This window comes from Scyliorhinus torazame, chromosome 10, assembly GCF_047496885.1.
Source record: "Scyliorhinus torazame isolate Kashiwa2021f chromosome 10, sScyTor2.1, whole genome shotgun sequence".
Taxonomy (NCBI): Eukaryota; Metazoa; Chordata; class Chondrichthyes; order Carcharhiniformes; family Scyliorhinidae; genus Scyliorhinus; species Scyliorhinus torazame.
The window spans coordinates 189,121,913-189,140,183 of NC_092716.1; the positions used below are offsets into that span (position 1 = coordinate 189,121,913).

Sequence of the window (18,271 nt, forward strand, 5' to 3'; positions counted from 1 at the left end):
TCTTGCATTTATAATGGATCAAACTGTAAATTTAGAAACATTGAAATTAATCTGAAAATGATTACTGTAGGTGCCCCACACAAGCTGTAACTGTTCTGACCACATCAGGGGCAAGCAGACAAGCTGGCTCTGGAGTCTCCACTTCAAACAAAACCAACAGGAAAATAAGGCATCAAGTATCACAATGTTTATTATAGATACAAGTTACTTGTACAAAATCAGGACATGTGAACAAGTAGTGAACACAAACTGATAAATTAAGTAGGCTTCATTTTGTTACTATCACATAAAAGGGGTCCAAAGAAGTTAGTTCCATTAATCTCACCACTGATGTTCTCCCACCCTGCTGCCCCCCCCCCACCCCACCATCTTAAACAAGCGCTTTAATCTCTAGTTTACCTGCACAAAGTAAAATTGTGACATGGTAAAATGACTTTAAAGACTTGTGCATATGCCTAGGCGGACCCTGGCACACCTTAAAAACAAAGCCCAATAGTGGAGGTAGAAATTTAGGCAAATTAATGTTACAGCTGCAACCCAGTGATTACAGTTTCCAATTTATTTAGGTTTCTCTTTTAACGATGAGGGAAAAAAAAATCAAACATTGCAACGACTCAAGTATTTTGCTGAGCAAAGTGCATTTCTACAGTGTCTTGGTGTTGCTATTCCGTTTGTAAAGATCAACCAATGTAGAACAGCAGCCAACAGCATAGTCTTCATTATAACTACTGCTTGCACCGAGTAAATTTAGGGTTCAGTTATTGCATGCTATTCATGGGTCATAAAGTTGCCTAAAAGGGTACTGTAATCTTAAGATTCAATGGTACACTACGCTTAAGACATACACTAAAGTTATGCAGAAGAAATGAGCCATGAACATGCTCCTGCGCTAATACTGCAAAACAGTGGAATGAATCTCTTGCAGTGGTTGGGATGAACGCAGTTACATCACAGCAACAGTATATTTGCACTATTAAGGCTTTGGCCGGTTTTCAGTCACCTTCCTCTTCCTCAGATTCCTCCTCCTCTGCAGTTTCCAGCCAGGTTAGCCACTGATTCACCTGCAAGTTCAAAGCAGATTGATGAAGTAAGGCTGAAATCTTAGAACTTTACAGATTTGACACTGCTGCACATTTCAGCACATCAGCTGGCAAAACTCAGCCAAGGTAATGGGTTTCTGAGACTTGCCACCACCCCTCCCAACCAAAACATGACTAAATTGATTGCAGCCAGAGTTCTTTCTGCCTCTTTGGCAGAATGTGGGGAAAAAAGGTTACAACAAATAAATTGTACAATGTGGCCATTTGGCCGTTTTTAGAATACGACAACTGCAAAATAAGCAGATTTAAGACAAAACTTCCGTGGTCGGTCTCAAAAGGCCATTTTGTAACTTGTAATCCCATAATAAACTAACAAAGGAGAAACAGACTCTAAAATGTGATGGCTCTACTGTTATTACAGAATTTCTACAAGATATCTTCCCCTAGTTACCTGGAATAAAGCTTTGCCCTTTCCTGGGAATTCCTGGCTGATATCTTCTTTCCATGCCAAGAAGGCTTCCTCTTCTATTATTTCCATGTCATAAAAGTTCACAAAAAAGCGCAGTAACATACCTGCAAGAACCAGTTGAGATGTAAACATTCTGATGCAATTGCAACTTAAAACAAGCAACCTAAACTATACAAAATAATTCAGATTTTGCTTCAACATCATGGAAAGTTAAATAATTCCTGCCATTCCTATACAATTTGTGTGTGGGGGGGGGGGGGGGGTAAAGAGGAGGAGTGCAAATTCAGAAAATCTTACCTTTAGGGAAGTTGTGATTGTAGCAGTGCACCTGCAATGCATACAAGGCGCTAACCTGCAGCTCAGTGTGGTCATGCAGGAACTTCTGCATTACTGGCTTAAAGGACAGGAGCAGCTGCTTCTCTGGTTCCAACATTTCTTTGGAAGGAACACTTGCTGGGTCACCAGTTTCAGCAGGGGCCATCTTTGAAATGTGCTGCAGGAAGCTGAAACAGCAAGTTAGGAACAATTAATGGAACCTCCGTAACCAACTCATCCAGCAGGTCAGCTGTAGAATCTTGCATGTCATTGTGGTGAAATGAGTTCCAATTAGAACCACACCCCAGCCGTTGCCCATAACCCTGCATACCAGACAGATTTCAGTTGTTGCTCAACACCACACACACACATCCCTTGGCTTCAGATACCAGAATGAATTGGTTTAATGGACAACTATCAGTATTTATCCGAAATGCAAGCCATTAAAAGTTTAAGCTTCATTTAAACTAATATGGCTAGAGGGGAGGCTCAGATGGACCCCTCACCTCAATTTAGGGGAAATCAAGGACATTGACTGCTGTAGTACACGGAGTACATAAGCTAACATTTCACATAAAAATGAGCAGTATTTCCCCCAGAGGGCAAAGAGTTCTTGTATCTTGACTAATTGCTGTAATAGTTCAGCATTTTACCACCCTCACTTCCCAAATTCAGAAGCCAAGGTAGAGCAGAACTGATCATATTTTTCCAAGATTTAAACTACAAACACTTCAGAATAGCAGAGTTATTGCTGTGTATCTACCTGGTTAAGAGAATATTGACAAATCCTTTATCTGTATGTAATTTGGGAGAAATGTTATCCTTGATCCACTTATAAATGGCTTGAGGGGATGGGTCATTCTTAATCTGTTCTGCCAACTCTTTCTCCAATTTTAGTAGAGGGAACAAGAAACTGAGCCCTTTCCCCTCCAGAATCTCCAACATGCGATCCTTATTTTGGTCAATCTCTGAGAGAAATGAAAAAGATGGGTTATACAAGACCACTGCATGTACGATTTTAAGTCCTGTTCTCATCAACCAAAATGGTTCCATTTAATATACAAGCCCACAAAATGCAAGATACAAAAGTTTAAGTTTTTTTTAAGGAGGTACAAAAAGTGTTGGAACAGCCAAAAATAATCACCTCAATGACAGAGTGCCTAACCAATGAGCTTGTGGAGCTCACCAAGCTACCTAAAGGTTACCCAAAAGCTGGATTTAAAAAATACATGCTTTTATTTTACACAATTAAAATCAATTTCCCTGGGCTAGTCAGCTAGGTGCCAGACATGTTTCACCACTTGATCTATTTGGGCATCATTTCACCACACCCAAACCAGATTGGCCTGAACTGCCCACAACAGCCAACCAGAAATCCAGCATGGCCTCAAGTTGAAGTTGCTGGTTTGGAAAGTCTACTGTAATACATTTTGCAATTCATTCCAGTCTTCAAAACAAGTTGGGGAAATTAATACAAATCAAATCCCAACGCTTTCAATGCAAGTGTCATAAATTGGTCACTATCTCAAAGAGTGGGTTGAATTATTTTCCCAATGACTTCTTAACCACCCATCATGAAAGCAAGCACACACCTGGCAGCATCTTCTGCATGTTGACCTTGCTCTGTTGAAAGAGGTCAGTCAGCCACTCTCGATCCTTCAATTTGGCAAGCTGCTGTAGACAAAGAAGGAATAAGGGGAAATGGGTTCCATTCTCAAAGGGTTGGGCAAGCTCCAAGAGGGTCACAAGCTCAGAGATGACGGCACGTGCTGCAAACTGGGCCAAGTACGATTTCACCAAAGGGATATCTCCCTCCAGCTTGGGGCACTGCTCCAATACATTCAGGAAAGCCTGCAATCAAAGTTGAGAGTTTATAACAGGAGATATATCTCAGATTGCATGAAGATGGACTACATAACAATACAGGTAGTGTCTCAAATATAGCAATCCAAAAAGCCTGAAAACCAGACACTCAATTAACTACCTGGATACTTGGGCTACGTGCAGCATGGCTCCAGATTATTATAATGTTTATTGTTTGCACATTCTCCCCATGACTGTGGGTTTCAGCCCCACAACCCAAAGGTGTGCAGGTTAGATGGATTGGCCACACTAAATTGGCCCTTAAATTAGAAAAAAAATAATTGGGTACTATTATTTTTAAAATTAAAAAAAATCTTCATTAGTGTCACAAGTAGGCAATGAAATTAGTTAGTGAAAATCCCCTAGTCATCACACTGCCTGTTCGGAGTTATCAGCTGCACTGCTTTTGCCACAATCCTGTCCAAGCAACCGTCGACTCAAAGCTGCGCAGGCCTGCCCAACCAGTAATATTAAAAATACAGCATGGCATCAGTCTCAAGGTTGCTGGATTTGAGGCACTGTACCTGAACTAGTCAGGTTACCCAAAATAACCAGCTTCAGTAAAATACAAATCAAAATTTATAGCATTTGATGGATTAACCCTGTGCAAGGCTGTTAAAGGATTTACCAAGACGATATGACTACAACAGGGGAAAAAGTGGCATACTTCAAGATGTTGCAGCTTATTCAAACAAGCCAATAAGACAATTTTTTGGTCTATGGTTGGCAGGGAATTCAGGAGAAAGCAAACAAAAAACAGGTCTCCAGATCCAATTTGGATACTCCAAGCGTCATTGAGACTTGAAACTCACTTGCATGAAGTTTTCACCCGTAACAAGTCCCTCCTGTCTGAGTGCATTTATCAGAGTACTAGCTTGTTCTTTATCTTCATCGGAGCGATCTAGAGTGTGTACAATCATCTTGCTCAACATTTCTGGCAGAAAAGGCTTTGGTGCCTTCATCTCCTTCACTCCATTGACTGCATCTTTAATGTTAAGATTTGTCAGGTAGTCTGTAAGGATAGTTTCCTACAAAAGGAACACACAAGTGAGAACACAATTAGGGATGCAAAGGATTCAAGCTTCAACATTTGGGGGGGGGGGGGGGGGGGGGGAGAAAGGTATACTTGATACTAAACAATGCCTTCAGACATTTCATAGCAACCTTCCAGTAAGCTGCAATCCAAGGTTGAATATTCAGAGCTTTTACTACTTCTGGAAATGCACAGCACCATTAGCCACTGTGGTGGTTTTATACAAACATTATATTGAACATTTGGAAAGCTCAAATAAAGGAAAAGTTACAATGGTGTTGGGAATAATCAGCTGTATGATCCCACATCAACATTAACCCAGCATCCATAGCAAAAACAGACTATCATATCAGTTTTAAGACTAGCACATAGTCCAATTCTTCAATAGGGAGTCACTCACAGTCAGTTTCATCAGTTCTTCTTTGGAAGGTGCTTTCTTGTTCTTCACAGGCTTCTCCTGAATCAAGGGTGGATTTGTTTTGAGACCTAGTTGAGGGGGCTAACAGGTAAAATACATTGCTAGTTAGAGGTTTACAGAAAATGTTGCTTACAGGAGTTAGAAAATTAAAGTTAAATATCTCCGCTCCCATGTGGAAGACTTTCCCACAGATCACAACCTTGAGCCCACTCTTCCATTCTAGCAAGATCAGAGGTTCTTAGACCTCCAACTTTCACTTTTCAACCAAATTTCCATACAGAATCAGAAACACATGCCTCGAATATGCTCAAGAGCTTTGACAGCCTCTAAAGAATTTTTCACTTCTTCATCCTAATGACTAACCTCTCATTTGGAGACAGACCCCCCTGTTCTAGACCCTCCAATCATGAGAATGATTCAGCATCAACCTTCTCACCTCCCCTTTCAAAACTGGAGCTTAATTCATAATAAGACCCACTATAAAGTCAAAAAAGGTACAACAAAGGGAATTTGAAGGCTCAGCAGCAAATCATACCTGCCCCAGGGGTGGTGTTTGAGTACGAGGAGGTTGTGCACTTGGTGGGATCATAGTTGGTGTTTGCGGTTGAAGCTTGTGCACTAGATTTTTATTCAGCAAAAATGACTGCGCAGGCCTCAAACTGATCTATAAAGGAAAAAGCAAACCGTAAAATGTCAATTATCACCTACAATACAGCTAGTACTGCATGCAAATACAGGTGGTTTAAATGCAGATCCAAATATCTGGGGAACAGCTGGTTGTCAGGTTCAAACTCAAGTGGCCACCCTCATCTCTTAAATCACGCTCACAGTACACTAAGCTATCCATAAACAGGTGGAGAAAAAGGGTTGGATATGGGGAGAGAAAGAAATGGGCAAGAGGTAGTGGTCAATATTAGAAATAGCCAGGGCAGCACAATGGGTTAGCCCTGCTGCCTCACAGCACCGAGGTCCCAGGTTCGATTCCGGCTCTGGGTCACTGTCAGTGTGGAGTTTGCATCCCCGTGTTTGCGTGGGTTTCGCCCCCACAACCTAAAAAAGTGCAAGCTAGGTGGACGGCCACGCTAAATTGCCCCTTAATTGGAAAATATGAATTGGGTATTTATAAAAACAAGGTAGAAATAGCCTGCCAGATTTGTCCTCACAATAACACGTAATTCCTTAATTATTGGGCACCATTGAATATGTCCAGATTCAGGTTACCTCATCTATATTGATCTGTCCTTTCTTTATGAACCGGAGGCATGCCCTTGGATAATGTTGGTTGTTGGGAGAGTGTCCCTGGTAAAGCTGGTTGTCCCTATACTAAAATACCGTCACTTCCTTGTGCCAACACTACCTGTTGCCAGGCTCAGCCGAAACAGGACACACTCCAACCAGTAGCTTATCCAGGTCCTCGACTCCACTCCTCCCAATGAGTGTGTTTGTTCATCCAAAGCCCAGAGGTTGGGCTTCAAAAAAGATAGGCAGACTTCAAATGGTCAGGAAGTCAGTGTGATTGAAACGGAATATACAAAACCATACAGGACAGCCTTGAACATGCATGCCACGAGACTACAGCTGCCCTACAAAGTGAAGTCAGTGGCTTACTGCTCACCACCAAGCTGGTTTGCAGATGTGGTTTAGTTAAGTCTCACTTTTGAACTCTTCCAAATGACCCACATCATTTTGATGCAAGTGTGTGTGTCAATCTTGTACCATCATCTTCAGAAACATAAATCCTACCATTATCAGTAGATATCAGTTTAAGAGGTTTTTATTTCACTGCACATGCTTGGGCAGTAATCATTAATGCCTCGTAGCAAGTAACAGGCTTCAATTCATTTCTAGATTCAATATGGTTCTTATGAGCTCAGTGTTGCACATCAGCTGCTTTGATATATTGGAGTCTAATATCTAAAAAGACTACCAAGAGCATGCAAAGCTGTACTCTATTAACTTGCCCATGTTAATATTGAGGCTGCATAAAATTCTGCATGACAATCAATTACTTGGGTAGGCAGTGTCCAAATTGTTAGTAATCAATTTAATCCACCTAGAGTAGTTATTCAGTTTTCCAAACTGATGCATGCAATCATCTCATTTCTCACCTGATTAGATTTAAGGAAAGACTTGCTTCCCATTTCCCCAAACTGCGACTGAGGAGGTACATGCCCACCATGCCCATTAAAAAGTTGGTTGGAACGATGTCGCCCCATCGTAGGTGAGAATCGGTCTTGTATTACTCCTGGACCAGTACCAATTCCACTACCTTAAAGATTAAAACAAAAAAGTAGCAAATGTAGGTTTTTACAAAGCTCTGGGAATGTGATGCTGAAATCAGAACCCAATACTCACCTGGCATTTGTCCAAACATATCAGCAAGCCCCCCAAGTGGGTCTCTGTCAAATTTCCTTGCTGGTGGTAAAAAAGGTCCCTCCAGAAAGAAGTCATTCCTCATTCCTTGAGCCATAGCTGGTGGAATAAAAACTCCCAAATCCTGCAGAAAACACAAGCAAGTTAGTTACACAATCCAACATGCAACTATTCCAAATTTTAGAGCCAATGTATAGCCCACCTTTACTGCATCTTGACGAATCTGGTTTATCGTCTTTGGTCCATTGTCAATAAAAGCCTTGCGAGGAGTCCAGCGGTGCTCACGCAACTCCACAGTATCCTATGGGTGAAAGAAGTTAAACTTGTATGCTCAGATTAGCTTTAAATGCACAAATGCAAAAAAGTAGGGAGAAAAAATTACCTGCAGCAGGAAACGAATCCTAGCTGGCAATTCCTTATTTTGCATCAAGGAACGCATCCGGGCAAAGTACTGATCCATTAGAGACTAGGAAACGCAAAAGTATTTTAAACAATTAAATTCAAGTTGGACGACAGTTACATGAAACACTGAATAAAATTGAAGTGGTTTACTCAACATATCCTTTCAAAAGGGGACAGGACAAAGAACAAAGTGAAGGGCAGTGTTATTTATGACCATAAACCCTCCAAAAAGTGGTTAGTAGCCATTAGTGACAGCTTTAATGAATGCAAATTACAGGAAGTATAGAACACCACTAGAATTAAATTAGCAAGTTAATTCCCTCCCAAAAATTGGAAAACTTGACCGAATCTCACCCAATGCATGAACCTACATCAGCACATAGTGGAATATCTAGGAATGCAGAGTAGCCCAACAAAAGAAACCTTTCCCAAAAGGAATTTGCACAGTGGCAAACTGGTTAATCCACATGGTGCAGAAAAAAAAAGCCTCACCATTTAGACCCCACCCCCAAAAGATACACAATTTCAGGTTTCTGCCCCCACAACCCTTCACAAGGCAGTACAACCTGGGGCTAGTGCAGGGCAAACAGTGCACTGGCTTGGCAACAATGATGGCTGGCAGTAAATTAATAATCATAAGCATAGGTAAAAATGGCAGCATACAGCTTTACCTTGGCCTTTTCATGGTCTAGTCTAGGTCCTACTGTCCTCATTATCTGACAGAGGCACTCCAAATCCTCCCCCATATCCTTGAGTTGGACTCTCTTCTTCTTTTCCAAAAGCTAAGGAAATAAAACAAAATGGCATTTCTATTTACCATTGACCAGAATGTAAGCAATTTCTCAGTAGAATGCAACTTCCAACACCGCTGGAAGAAGAATTTCCTTTCATATAGCATAAAACACCTCCAGTACATCTTCACAACAAATAAATTGAGACCTAGGCAGCTGAAAGCATTTGTTAAATGGTGAAGACAGGAACTGGGAAAGGGAATTGGAGAGGTTAGGCACTGCCAGACCAGGAGTGAACACAATGGTGTGCATGTCAAGATACATGCGCAATATTTGGTTGGGCTGATCTTAATGGAAGGAGTGTTAAGGAGCAATCAAATGCTTACTGGTGAAATAGGAGCTTCAGAAGCAGAAATTAAGAAACTCCACTGAAGGTTAAATTAAGCAGAGCTAAACTGGGTAATCCTCATTCTGTTTGCAATGAAGTTAGGCGCGCTGAAAATATGGAGAGTCTTAAATGAAGACATAGATGTCAGACAAGCTATTTCACAGTAGAGGATGACGGCATAGTGCTGGATACATGCTGAAGCATGTGATGACACCAAGGATGAAGGAGGTGACAGCTGGTGGTGGTACATTAACCAGACCATGAACATACCAATGAATGGGCAAGCAGAATTTCAGGGCAGGGTCTGTTTTGGCAGTTAGTTTAGAGGGCAAAAAAAGCATGGATATGGTTTTATCAGCAGACGCAGACAATGTTGTGCAGATGTCGGCTATGTTGAAAAAAAGTATGCAATGCTCAGCTCAGGGTCGAAGAGGATGATATCAAAACCTCCTCAATCACAAACATGTGAAGGCATTTTTAGCATCCAATCAAATAGTTACTGGCCTTAATCATTCCATGCTTCAGCCAGTAGCCTCTTTTGCAACAGATGACTATCACTCACTCTTCCCTAGCATCAACTGTCGCCACAGGCCATTAATTTCAAAATCTTCAGATTTCGTAGGATCCTAGTACAGGAGGCGGCCATCGGTCCAGTCTGCACCGACCATCCGAAAGAGCATCCTACCTAGGCCCATTATCCCACCCAATTTGCACATCTTTGGACAATGGGAGGGAACCGGAGCAAACCCAGAGACACTGGGAGAAATGCAAACTCCAGAGATATTCACCAAAGGCTGGAATTGAACCTGGGTCCTTGGTGCGGTGGTTAATCAGCACTAATCAGCTTGCCACTCACTTCCCACATATCCCAGCATTCACTCCCCATCCCATCTATGTCACCATGCCCCATCTCGAAAATCAAACTCCTGCATGCTTTGAAAATGCTCCTTCAATCATTTTTAATCCAATCAGGAGTTTCTCTTCAAAGTAAGCCCTTAATGTGCACAAGATCAATATTAAGCTGTGCTCCATTAGGTCCTACACCTACACAGAACAGCTGGTCACTTACTGTTTTGATGCACTTATGAAGGATAGATTCGTGGATAAGATCAAGTTTGCCAAGCTCTCCAATGAATTTGATGTTGCCCAGCATTTTGATCTTGGCAATAGCCCGTTGCTCTTCCTCTTCATTTGAGAGAGGGCCATCATGCTTGTCATAGACTAAAGATTTAATAAAAAACATTTTAAAAGTCAGCACTGAATTTTTTTATTTTTTAAAAAAGGTCTTTTAATGACTTGCATAGTTAATCAGTATTTTAGATTAGACTTACTATCGACATTTCTGGAACGGTTTTCAAATTCATCTTGAAGCTTTGAAATTAAAAGGCGCCTGAACGTCTGAAAATAGATCAGTAGGTTGCATTTCAATATCAATTCATATTTCACATCAATAGCAAGAGAACTGAAACTGGTTTCCAAACATTTGTATGCAAGGTTACGTGGACACTGCTTACCTTACTTTGCTTGTGGTGTTGCAGCAAACCCTCTGGAGATGGGTCATCAAAGTTAGGAGCATCCTCTGCTAGACGCAGACATAACTGACCATACAGTGAGCTATACTTGGGCTCTTCAAGGGCTTTGTCTACTATCTGTGGTAGAGATTAGAAGGCAGAGGCTCTCAGTACTGGGTCACAATGCAATCAAGCCAAATTTCCTCTTTATCCATCATCCAATTGAAGCCAACAAATGGCAACTAATGAATTTAGACTCTCTAATCTCAGCCTCAGTAGTCTGTGGGCAACATCTAGATACTAAAATGTAGTCAAGTGAGAAGTCTTAGGATCAAATAAATAGCACACAAATGGGCGAATAAAATGTCACGGAATTGGCGTCTCATTTCTTTGATGACTGCATCACTGGTTGCATTTAATAGTTTTAAACAGTCAAATTTTACGGAGGACTTCCAGTGGTGGCCATGGAGTGAGCGGTCGCACATTGGTGGCTCCTGCTCAAGGCAGTATTTTTTGGTCTGCCTGAAGGACAAAGTATTTGATGGCAGGCGGTGCAGGAGTGCCTGTGGAAGATTTTACTCCTCTAGTGTGGCTGGATCCATGAACTAGGGAGTGGGGCAAGAAAGGGAGTCTTCGTGGTGCACCACAGGATAAGATGGCAGAGGGCAAGGGAGCTGCCCTGCCCATCCAGTGGTCAACAGAGCATCCTAGTATTTTTTTAAAAATCCAATTAAGGGGCAATTTAGCGTGGCCAACTCACCTACCCTGCACATCTTTTTGGGTACAGACATGGGGAGATTGTGCAAACTCAACATGGACAGTGACCCAGGGCCATGATGGAACCTGGGCCCTCAGAGCCACGAGGCAGCAATGCTGATCGAGCGAGAGTGCAAGCGAGCAAAGGCTGCAGTCCCTGGGCTGGGCGATCCAGAAGTGGAGCAGATGGTGGTGATGCGGGGTACCCAAAGACTGAAGGAGAAGGTGGAGGATGTGGCAAATCCAAAAGACAACACAGGAGGAGCGCGAGGTCGACCAAGTGCACAGGGTGCTAATGAGGACACTGCAGGCGGCCGAGCCGTTAAGGGCGATGGCGGTTCAGTTAGACCACTTTCTGGACAAGATGATCCTCCGATGGGCATGGCAGAGTGTACCAGGACCTGGGAGCAGAACTAGCGATTGGGGGGGGGGGGGGTTTAAACCGGGTCAAGGCTGCCCTCTTCAAAAAGGGGGCGACGTTCAGAGCACTGTACCCAGGTGACTTTACAGAAGAACGAGTACTATTTTGGCACGCCAGTCGAGGCGATAGAGGTAGTGAGGGACAAGGGTCTGGGAGGACGCTGAACTGGAGCTTGTACACATGTTTTTGGAAAAGGTTCTCTGAAGTGTTTTGATATTAGGTTACAGTCCAAAAGGTTTATTTGGAATCACTAGCTTTCAGAGTGTAGCTCCTTCATCAGGTGAGTGAAGAGGTAGATTATACAAATGCAGCATATAAAAAGACAAAGTCAATGACAGAAGATGATATTTTGAATGAAGAGTCTTTGCAGGTAATTAAGTTTTTACAGGTCCCAAGGTGTGGTACATCCATGCAAATGCTTAAATAACGGACATTGCGCGACAATATTCCTTCCAGTCAGGGAACACTTCAGCAGTCAGGGGCATTTAACCTCTGATCTTCGGGTAGGCGTTCTCCAAGGCGACATTCAGGATGCACAACACTGCAGAATTGCAGAGCAGAAACGGATAGCCCCGCAGCCATGAGTACAGCCTCAACCGGGACCTTGGATTCATGGCTCACTACGTTTAACCTCCTACCATCTGGCCTGGGCGTGCAAAATTCTACCAACAGTCCTGGTTTGAGACAATTCACACTTCAACCTGTGATTATCCCGCTCTCCAGTCGCACCACCTGGACCTGTAAAGACTTAATACATGCAAAGACTCGCATTCAAAGTCTCACCTTGCATTATTGGCTGCAGTTGGGCAACCTACCACCGCTTCACACACCTGATGAAGGAGCTATGCCCCAAAAGCTAGTGATTCCAAATAAACCTGTTGGACTTTAACCTGGTGTTGTAAGACTTCTTACTGTGCCCACCCCAGTCCAACACCAACATCTCCACAGAGATTTGATGGAGGGGCTTCTGGAGGGTAGGCTTTTCATGGGGGAAACATAGGTGAGTGTTCCTTTCCTTTTCTTGCTCTATTGGAGTGTATGGACAGATGGACCCGGGGAAGAGAAGAGAGACTTGGAAGTCTTGGGCAGGGACCACCATGCTAGCTGGGCAGGCTAGTTAACCAGAGTGAAGTGCAGGGTTGCCAGCAGGTAGGCATTGGGAGAAGATGGGGTTGATGTTCTGTTCAAGGTGGGGGCCAGTGGTTGAAGTGCTGCAGTTGGAAAAGGGTGGGGGTGTGGCACAGTTGGAAAAGGATGGAGGGCAGTGGTTAATGTGGCGCAGTTGGAAATGGATCAGTGTGGTGGTGGTGGGGGGAGGGTTTGTTGACCCCTGGAGGTTTGGGAGACAGAGGGTGGATGAATTTTCATACTTATCCCCCACGTGCACAGGATATGCTCCCAGACTGACTTTTCTGGTGTTGGACAAGGTGTTGCTGGTAGGGGTGGTTGAGTGAGAGTATTCAGCGACCGTGGTCTCAGACCAGGCACCGCATGGTGTGGATCTGAAAGTGGACCGGGGTGTGGATAGCATTCTCAAATGGAGACGGGATGTGTTGGTGTGGTTAGGGAAAAGTTTCTCAATTCGAGGCACATAGGGAGAAAGTGGAGCGGGCAGAGATGGCAACCCTAGTAGACGAGACCCTGAGGGTGGATAGGAGGCAAACAGGGGCTCCGGATGCAGGGCTGTTGAAGATGACAATGGGTTTGAGTTAGTGTCCATGGTGAAGGGAGGGCCAGTATAAGAGTACGGTGTGAAGGTAGACAGGATGCTGGCACACCAGCTGAGGAAGCAAGAGGTAGCAAGGGAGACAGAGGGTGGAGGAATTTTCATAGCAGGGTAAAAGATGGTAAGGGTAGGGTGATGTTGGACCCAAAGGGAGTGAATGGCATGTTTGTGTGTGATGCAAGTTTCCCCCACGGTAGAGGAAGAGCATGGGGCCTCAATTGAAGTCATGGGGATGGTGAGCATGGGGGCGATGCAGGCAGGGAGGCCCCAGACGGGTTCCCGGTGGAGTTCTAAAAAAAATGTTTTCAGGGTAGGGGTGCAACCGGAGTATAACAAGGCAATGGGAAGCGAGGGAGGGGGGGGGGGGGGGGGGGGGAGGACACACAGAGCGAGGGAGGGGGGGGGGGGGGGGGGGGGAGGACACACAGAGCGAGGGAGGGGGGGGGGGGGGGGGGGGGGGGACACAGAGCCAGGGAGGGGGGGGACACAGAGCCAGGGAGGGGGGGGACACAGAGCCAGGGAGGGGGGGGACACAGAGCCAGGGAGGGGGGGGACACAGAGCCAGGGAGGGGGGGGACACAGAGCCAGGGAGGGGGGGGACACAGAGCCAGGGAGGGGGGGGACACAGAGCCAGGGAGGGGGGGGACACAGAGCCAGGGAGGGGGGGGACACAGAGCCAGGGAGGGGGGGGACACAGAGCCAGGGAGGGGGGGGACACAGAGCCAGGGAGGGGGGGGACACAGAGCCAGGGAGGGGGGGGACACAGAGCCAGGGAGGGGGGGGACACAGAGCCAGGGAGGGGGGGGACACAGAGCCAGGGAGGGGGGGGACACAGAGCCAGGGAGGGGGGGGACACAGAGCCAGGGAGGGGGGGGACACAGAGCCAGGGAGGGGGGGGACACAGAGCCAGGGAGGGGGGGGACACAGAGCCAGGGAGGGGGGGGACACAGAGCCAGGGAGGGGGGGGACACAGAGCCAGGGAGGGGGGGGACACAGAGCCAGGGAGGGGGGGGACACAGAGCCAGGGAGGGGGGGGACACAGAGCCAGGGAGGGGGGGGACACAGAGCCAGGGAGGGGGGGGACACAGAGCCAGGGAGGGGGGGGACACAGAGCCAGGGAGGGGGGGGACACAGAGCCAGGGAGGGGGGGGACACAGAGCCAGGGAGGGGGGGGACACAGAGCCAGGGAGGGGGGGGACACAGAGCCAGGGAGGGGGGGGACACAGAGCCAGGGAGGGGGGGGACACAGAGCCAGGGAGGGGGGGGACACAGAGCCAGGGAGGGGGGGGACACAGAGCCAGGGAGGGGGGGGACACAGAGCCAGGGAGGGGGGGGACACAGAGCCAGGGAGGGGGGGGACACAGAGCCAGGGAGGGGGGGGACACAGAGCCAGGGAGGGGGGGGACACAGAGCCAGGGAGGGGGGGGACACAGAGCCAGGGAGGGGGGGGACACAGAGCCAGGGAGGGGGGGGACACAGAGCCAGGGAGGGGGGGGACACAGAGCCAGGGAGGGGGGGGGACACAGAGCCAGGGAGGGGGGGGGACACAGAGCCAGGGAGGGGGGGGACACAGAGCCAGGGAGGGGGGGGACACAGAGCCAGGGAGGGGGGGGACACAGAGCCAGGGAGGGGGGGGACACAGAGCCAGGGAGGGGGGGGACACAGAGCCAGGGAGGGGGGGGACACAGAGCCAGGGAGGGGGGGGACACAGAGCCAGGGAGGGGGGGGACACAGAGCCAGGGAGGGGGGGGACACAGAGCCAGGGAGGGGGGGGACACAGAGCCAGGGAGGGGGGGGACACAGAGCCAGGGAGGGGGGGGACACAGAGCCAGGGAGGGGGGGGACACAGAGCCAGGGAGGGGGGGGACACAGAGCCAGGGAGGGGGGGGACACAGAGCCAGGGAGGGGGGGGACACAGAGCCAGGGAGGGGGGGGACACAGAGCCAGGGAGGGGGGGGACACAGAGCCAGGGAGGGGGGGGACACAGAGCCAGGGAGGGGGGGGACACAGAGCCAGGGAGGGGGGGGACACAGAGCCAGGGAGGGGGGGGACACAGAGCCAGGGAGGGGGGGGACACAGAGCCAGGGAGGGGGGGGACACAGAGCCAGGGAGGGGGGGGACACAGAGCCAGGGAGGGGGGGGACACAGAGCCAGGGAGGGGGGGGACACAGAGCCAGGGAGGGGGGGGACACAGAGCCAGGGAGGGGGGGGACACAGAGCCAGGGAGGGGGGGGACACAGAGCCAGGGAGGGGGGGGACACAGAGCCAGGGAGGGGGGGGACACAGAGCCAGGGAGGGGGGGGACACAGAGCCAGGGAGGGGGGGGACACAGAGCCAGGGAGGGGGGGGACACAGAGCCAGGGAGGGGGGGGACACAGAGCCAGGGAGGGGGGGGACACAGAGCCAGGGAGGGGGGGGACACAGAGCCAGGGAGGGGGGGGACACAGAGCCAGGGAGGGGGGGGACACAGAGCCAGGGAGGGGGGGGACACAGAGCCAGGGAGGGGGGGGACACAGAGCCAGGGAGGGGGGGGACACAGAGCCAGGGAGGGGGGGGACACAGAGCCAGGGAGGGGGGGGACACAGAGCCAGGGAGGGGGGGGACACAGAGCCAGGGAGGGGGGGGACACAGAGCCAGGGAGGGGGGGGACACAGAGCCAGGGAGGGGGGGGACACAGAGCCAGGGAGGGGGGGGACACAGAGCCAGGGAGGGGGGGGACACAGAGCCAGGGAGGGGGGGGACACAGAGCCAGGGAGGGGGGGGACACAGAGCCAGGGAGGGGGGGGACACAGAGCCAGGGAGGGGGGGGACACAGAGCCAGGGAGGGGGGGGACACAGAGCCAGGGAGGGGGGGGACACAGAGCCAGGGAGGGGGGGGACACAGAGCCAGGGAGGGGGGGGACACAGAGCCAGGGAGGGGGGGGACACAGAGCCAGGGAGGGGGGGGACACAGAGCCAGGGAGGGGGGGGACACAGAGCCAGGGAGGGGGGGGACACAGAGCCAGGGAGGGGGGGGACACAGAGCCAGGGAGGGGGGGGACACAGAGCCAGGGAGGGGGGGGACACAGAGCCAGGGAGGGGGGGGACACAGAGCCAGGGAGGGGGGGGACACAGAGCCAGGGAGGGGGGGGACACAGAGCCAGGGAGGGGGGGGACACAGAGCCAGGGAGGGGGGGGACACAGAGCCAGGGAGGGGGGGGACACAGAGCCAGGGAGGGGGGGGACACAGAGCCAGGGAGGGGGGGGACACAGAGCCAGGGAGGGGGGGGACACAGAGCCAGGGAGGGGGGGGACACAGAGCCAGGGAGGGGGGGGACACAGAGCCAGGGAGGGGGGGGACACAGAGCCAGGGAGGGGGGGGACACAGAGCCAGGGAGGGGGGGGACACAGAGCCAGGGAGGGGGGGGGACACAGAGCCAGGGAGGGGGGGGGACACAGAGCCAGGGAGGGGGGGGACACAGAGCCAGGGAGGGGGGGGACACAGAGCCAGGGAGGGGGGGGACACAGAGCCAGGGAGGGGGGGGACACAGAGCCAGGGAGGGGGGGGACACAGAGCCAGGGAGGGGGGGGACACAGAGCCAGGGAGGGGGGGGACACAGAGCCAGGGAGGGGGGGGACACAGAGCCAGGGAGGGGGGGGACACAGAGCCAGGGAGGGGGGGGACACAGAGCCAGGGAGGGGGGGGACACAGAGCCAGGGAGGGGGGGGACACAGAGCCAGGGAGGGGGGGGACACAGAGCCAGGGAGGGGGGGGACACAGAGCCAGGGAGGGGGGGGACACAGAGCCAGGGAGGGGGGGGGACACAGAGCCAGGGAGGGGGGGGGACACAGAGCCAGGGAGGGGGGGGGACACAGAGCCAGGGAGGGGGGGGGACACAGAGCCAGGGAGGGGGGGGGGACACAGAGCCAGGGAGGGGGGGGGGACACAGAGCCAGGGAGGGGGGGGGACACAGAGCCAGGGAGGGGGGGGGACACAGAGCCAGGGAGGGGGGGGGACACAGAGCCAGGGAGGGGGGGGACACAGAGCGAGGGAGGGGGGGGACACAGAGCGAGGGAGGGGGGGGACACAGAGCGAGGGAGGGGGGGGACACAGAGCGAGGGAGGGGGGGGACACAGAGCGAGGGAGGGGGGGGACAGAGGGGGTATTGTTGAGCATAGGGTCTCGCTGTATGTGATGACCTGCTGCTATACATTTGACCTGGGGTGGTATTGGGTTTGGGGGTTTTGGAGGAAATTGACTGGTTCTCCAGATACAAGTTGAATATGGGAAGGAGAGAGGTGTTCCCCATTAAGACTAGAGGGACAGGAGCTGCCGTTCAAGGTAGTGGGAGAGTATGATACTTGGGCATCCAGGTGACATGGGCTGGGTGCAGCTGCACAAGCTGAACTTAGTTGGTGGAACTGATGAAGGGGGACTTTAAGAGGTGAGATGTGCTGCTGCTGACAGGACAGATGCGAACTATTACTTAGCAGCAAACAATGCCATGGTTAGGAAATGAGTCGTGGGGGAGGTGGAGGTGGCTTTGTTTAAGGGCCTCGTCAGTGCCACTGCCATTTGCGCCAGCCAGGCACAATGAGGCTGTTGGTGTTGGCCTTTGTGTGGGGTAGTAGAGGGTGCCTTGGTGGGAGCACTGATCTGCAGCAACCATAGGTTTGTGCTCATAGGAGAAAGAGTAAGAGTTGCCCAGGGGGAAGTTTCAGGTATTCAGGTCTGGGATTTTGTCAAGAGGTGCCATCTTTTCCTGTGCTGTCGCTCCTGGGGTTGCAGGATACTGTTGAAGGATGAGATAGGAAGTTGTAGGGATTGGAGGCCTACAGAGAGTTG

General features: G+C 50.1%; 1 protein-coding gene across 1 annotated transcript; it reads right to left on the reverse strand.

Annotated features, from left to right (window-relative positions):
* Positions 1 to 172: 172 nt before the first annotated feature.
* On the reverse strand, positions 173 to 10,634 carry LOC140384448 (eukaryotic translation initiation factor 4 gamma 2-like). Its single transcript, XM_072466163.1, has 16 exons — positions 10,547 to 10,634; positions 10,364 to 10,430; positions 10,102 to 10,253; positions 8,585 to 8,695; positions 7,894 to 7,977; positions 7,714 to 7,812; positions 7,494 to 7,635; positions 7,247 to 7,407; positions 5,674 to 5,802; positions 5,121 to 5,219; positions 4,500 to 4,715; positions 3,417 to 3,675; positions 2,588 to 2,792; positions 1,807 to 2,012; positions 1,492 to 1,613; positions 173 to 1,061 (listed from the first exon to the last, which is right to left on the reverse strand). The coding sequence occupies exons 3-16, from the start codon at positions 10,183 to 10,185 to the stop codon at positions 993 to 995; spliced, it is 1,986 nt and encodes a 661-aa protein (XP_072322264.1). The 5' UTR covers positions 10,186 to 10,253; positions 10,364 to 10,430; positions 10,547 to 10,634; the 3' UTR covers positions 173 to 992.
* Positions 10,635 to 18,271: the final 7,637 nt, after the last annotated feature.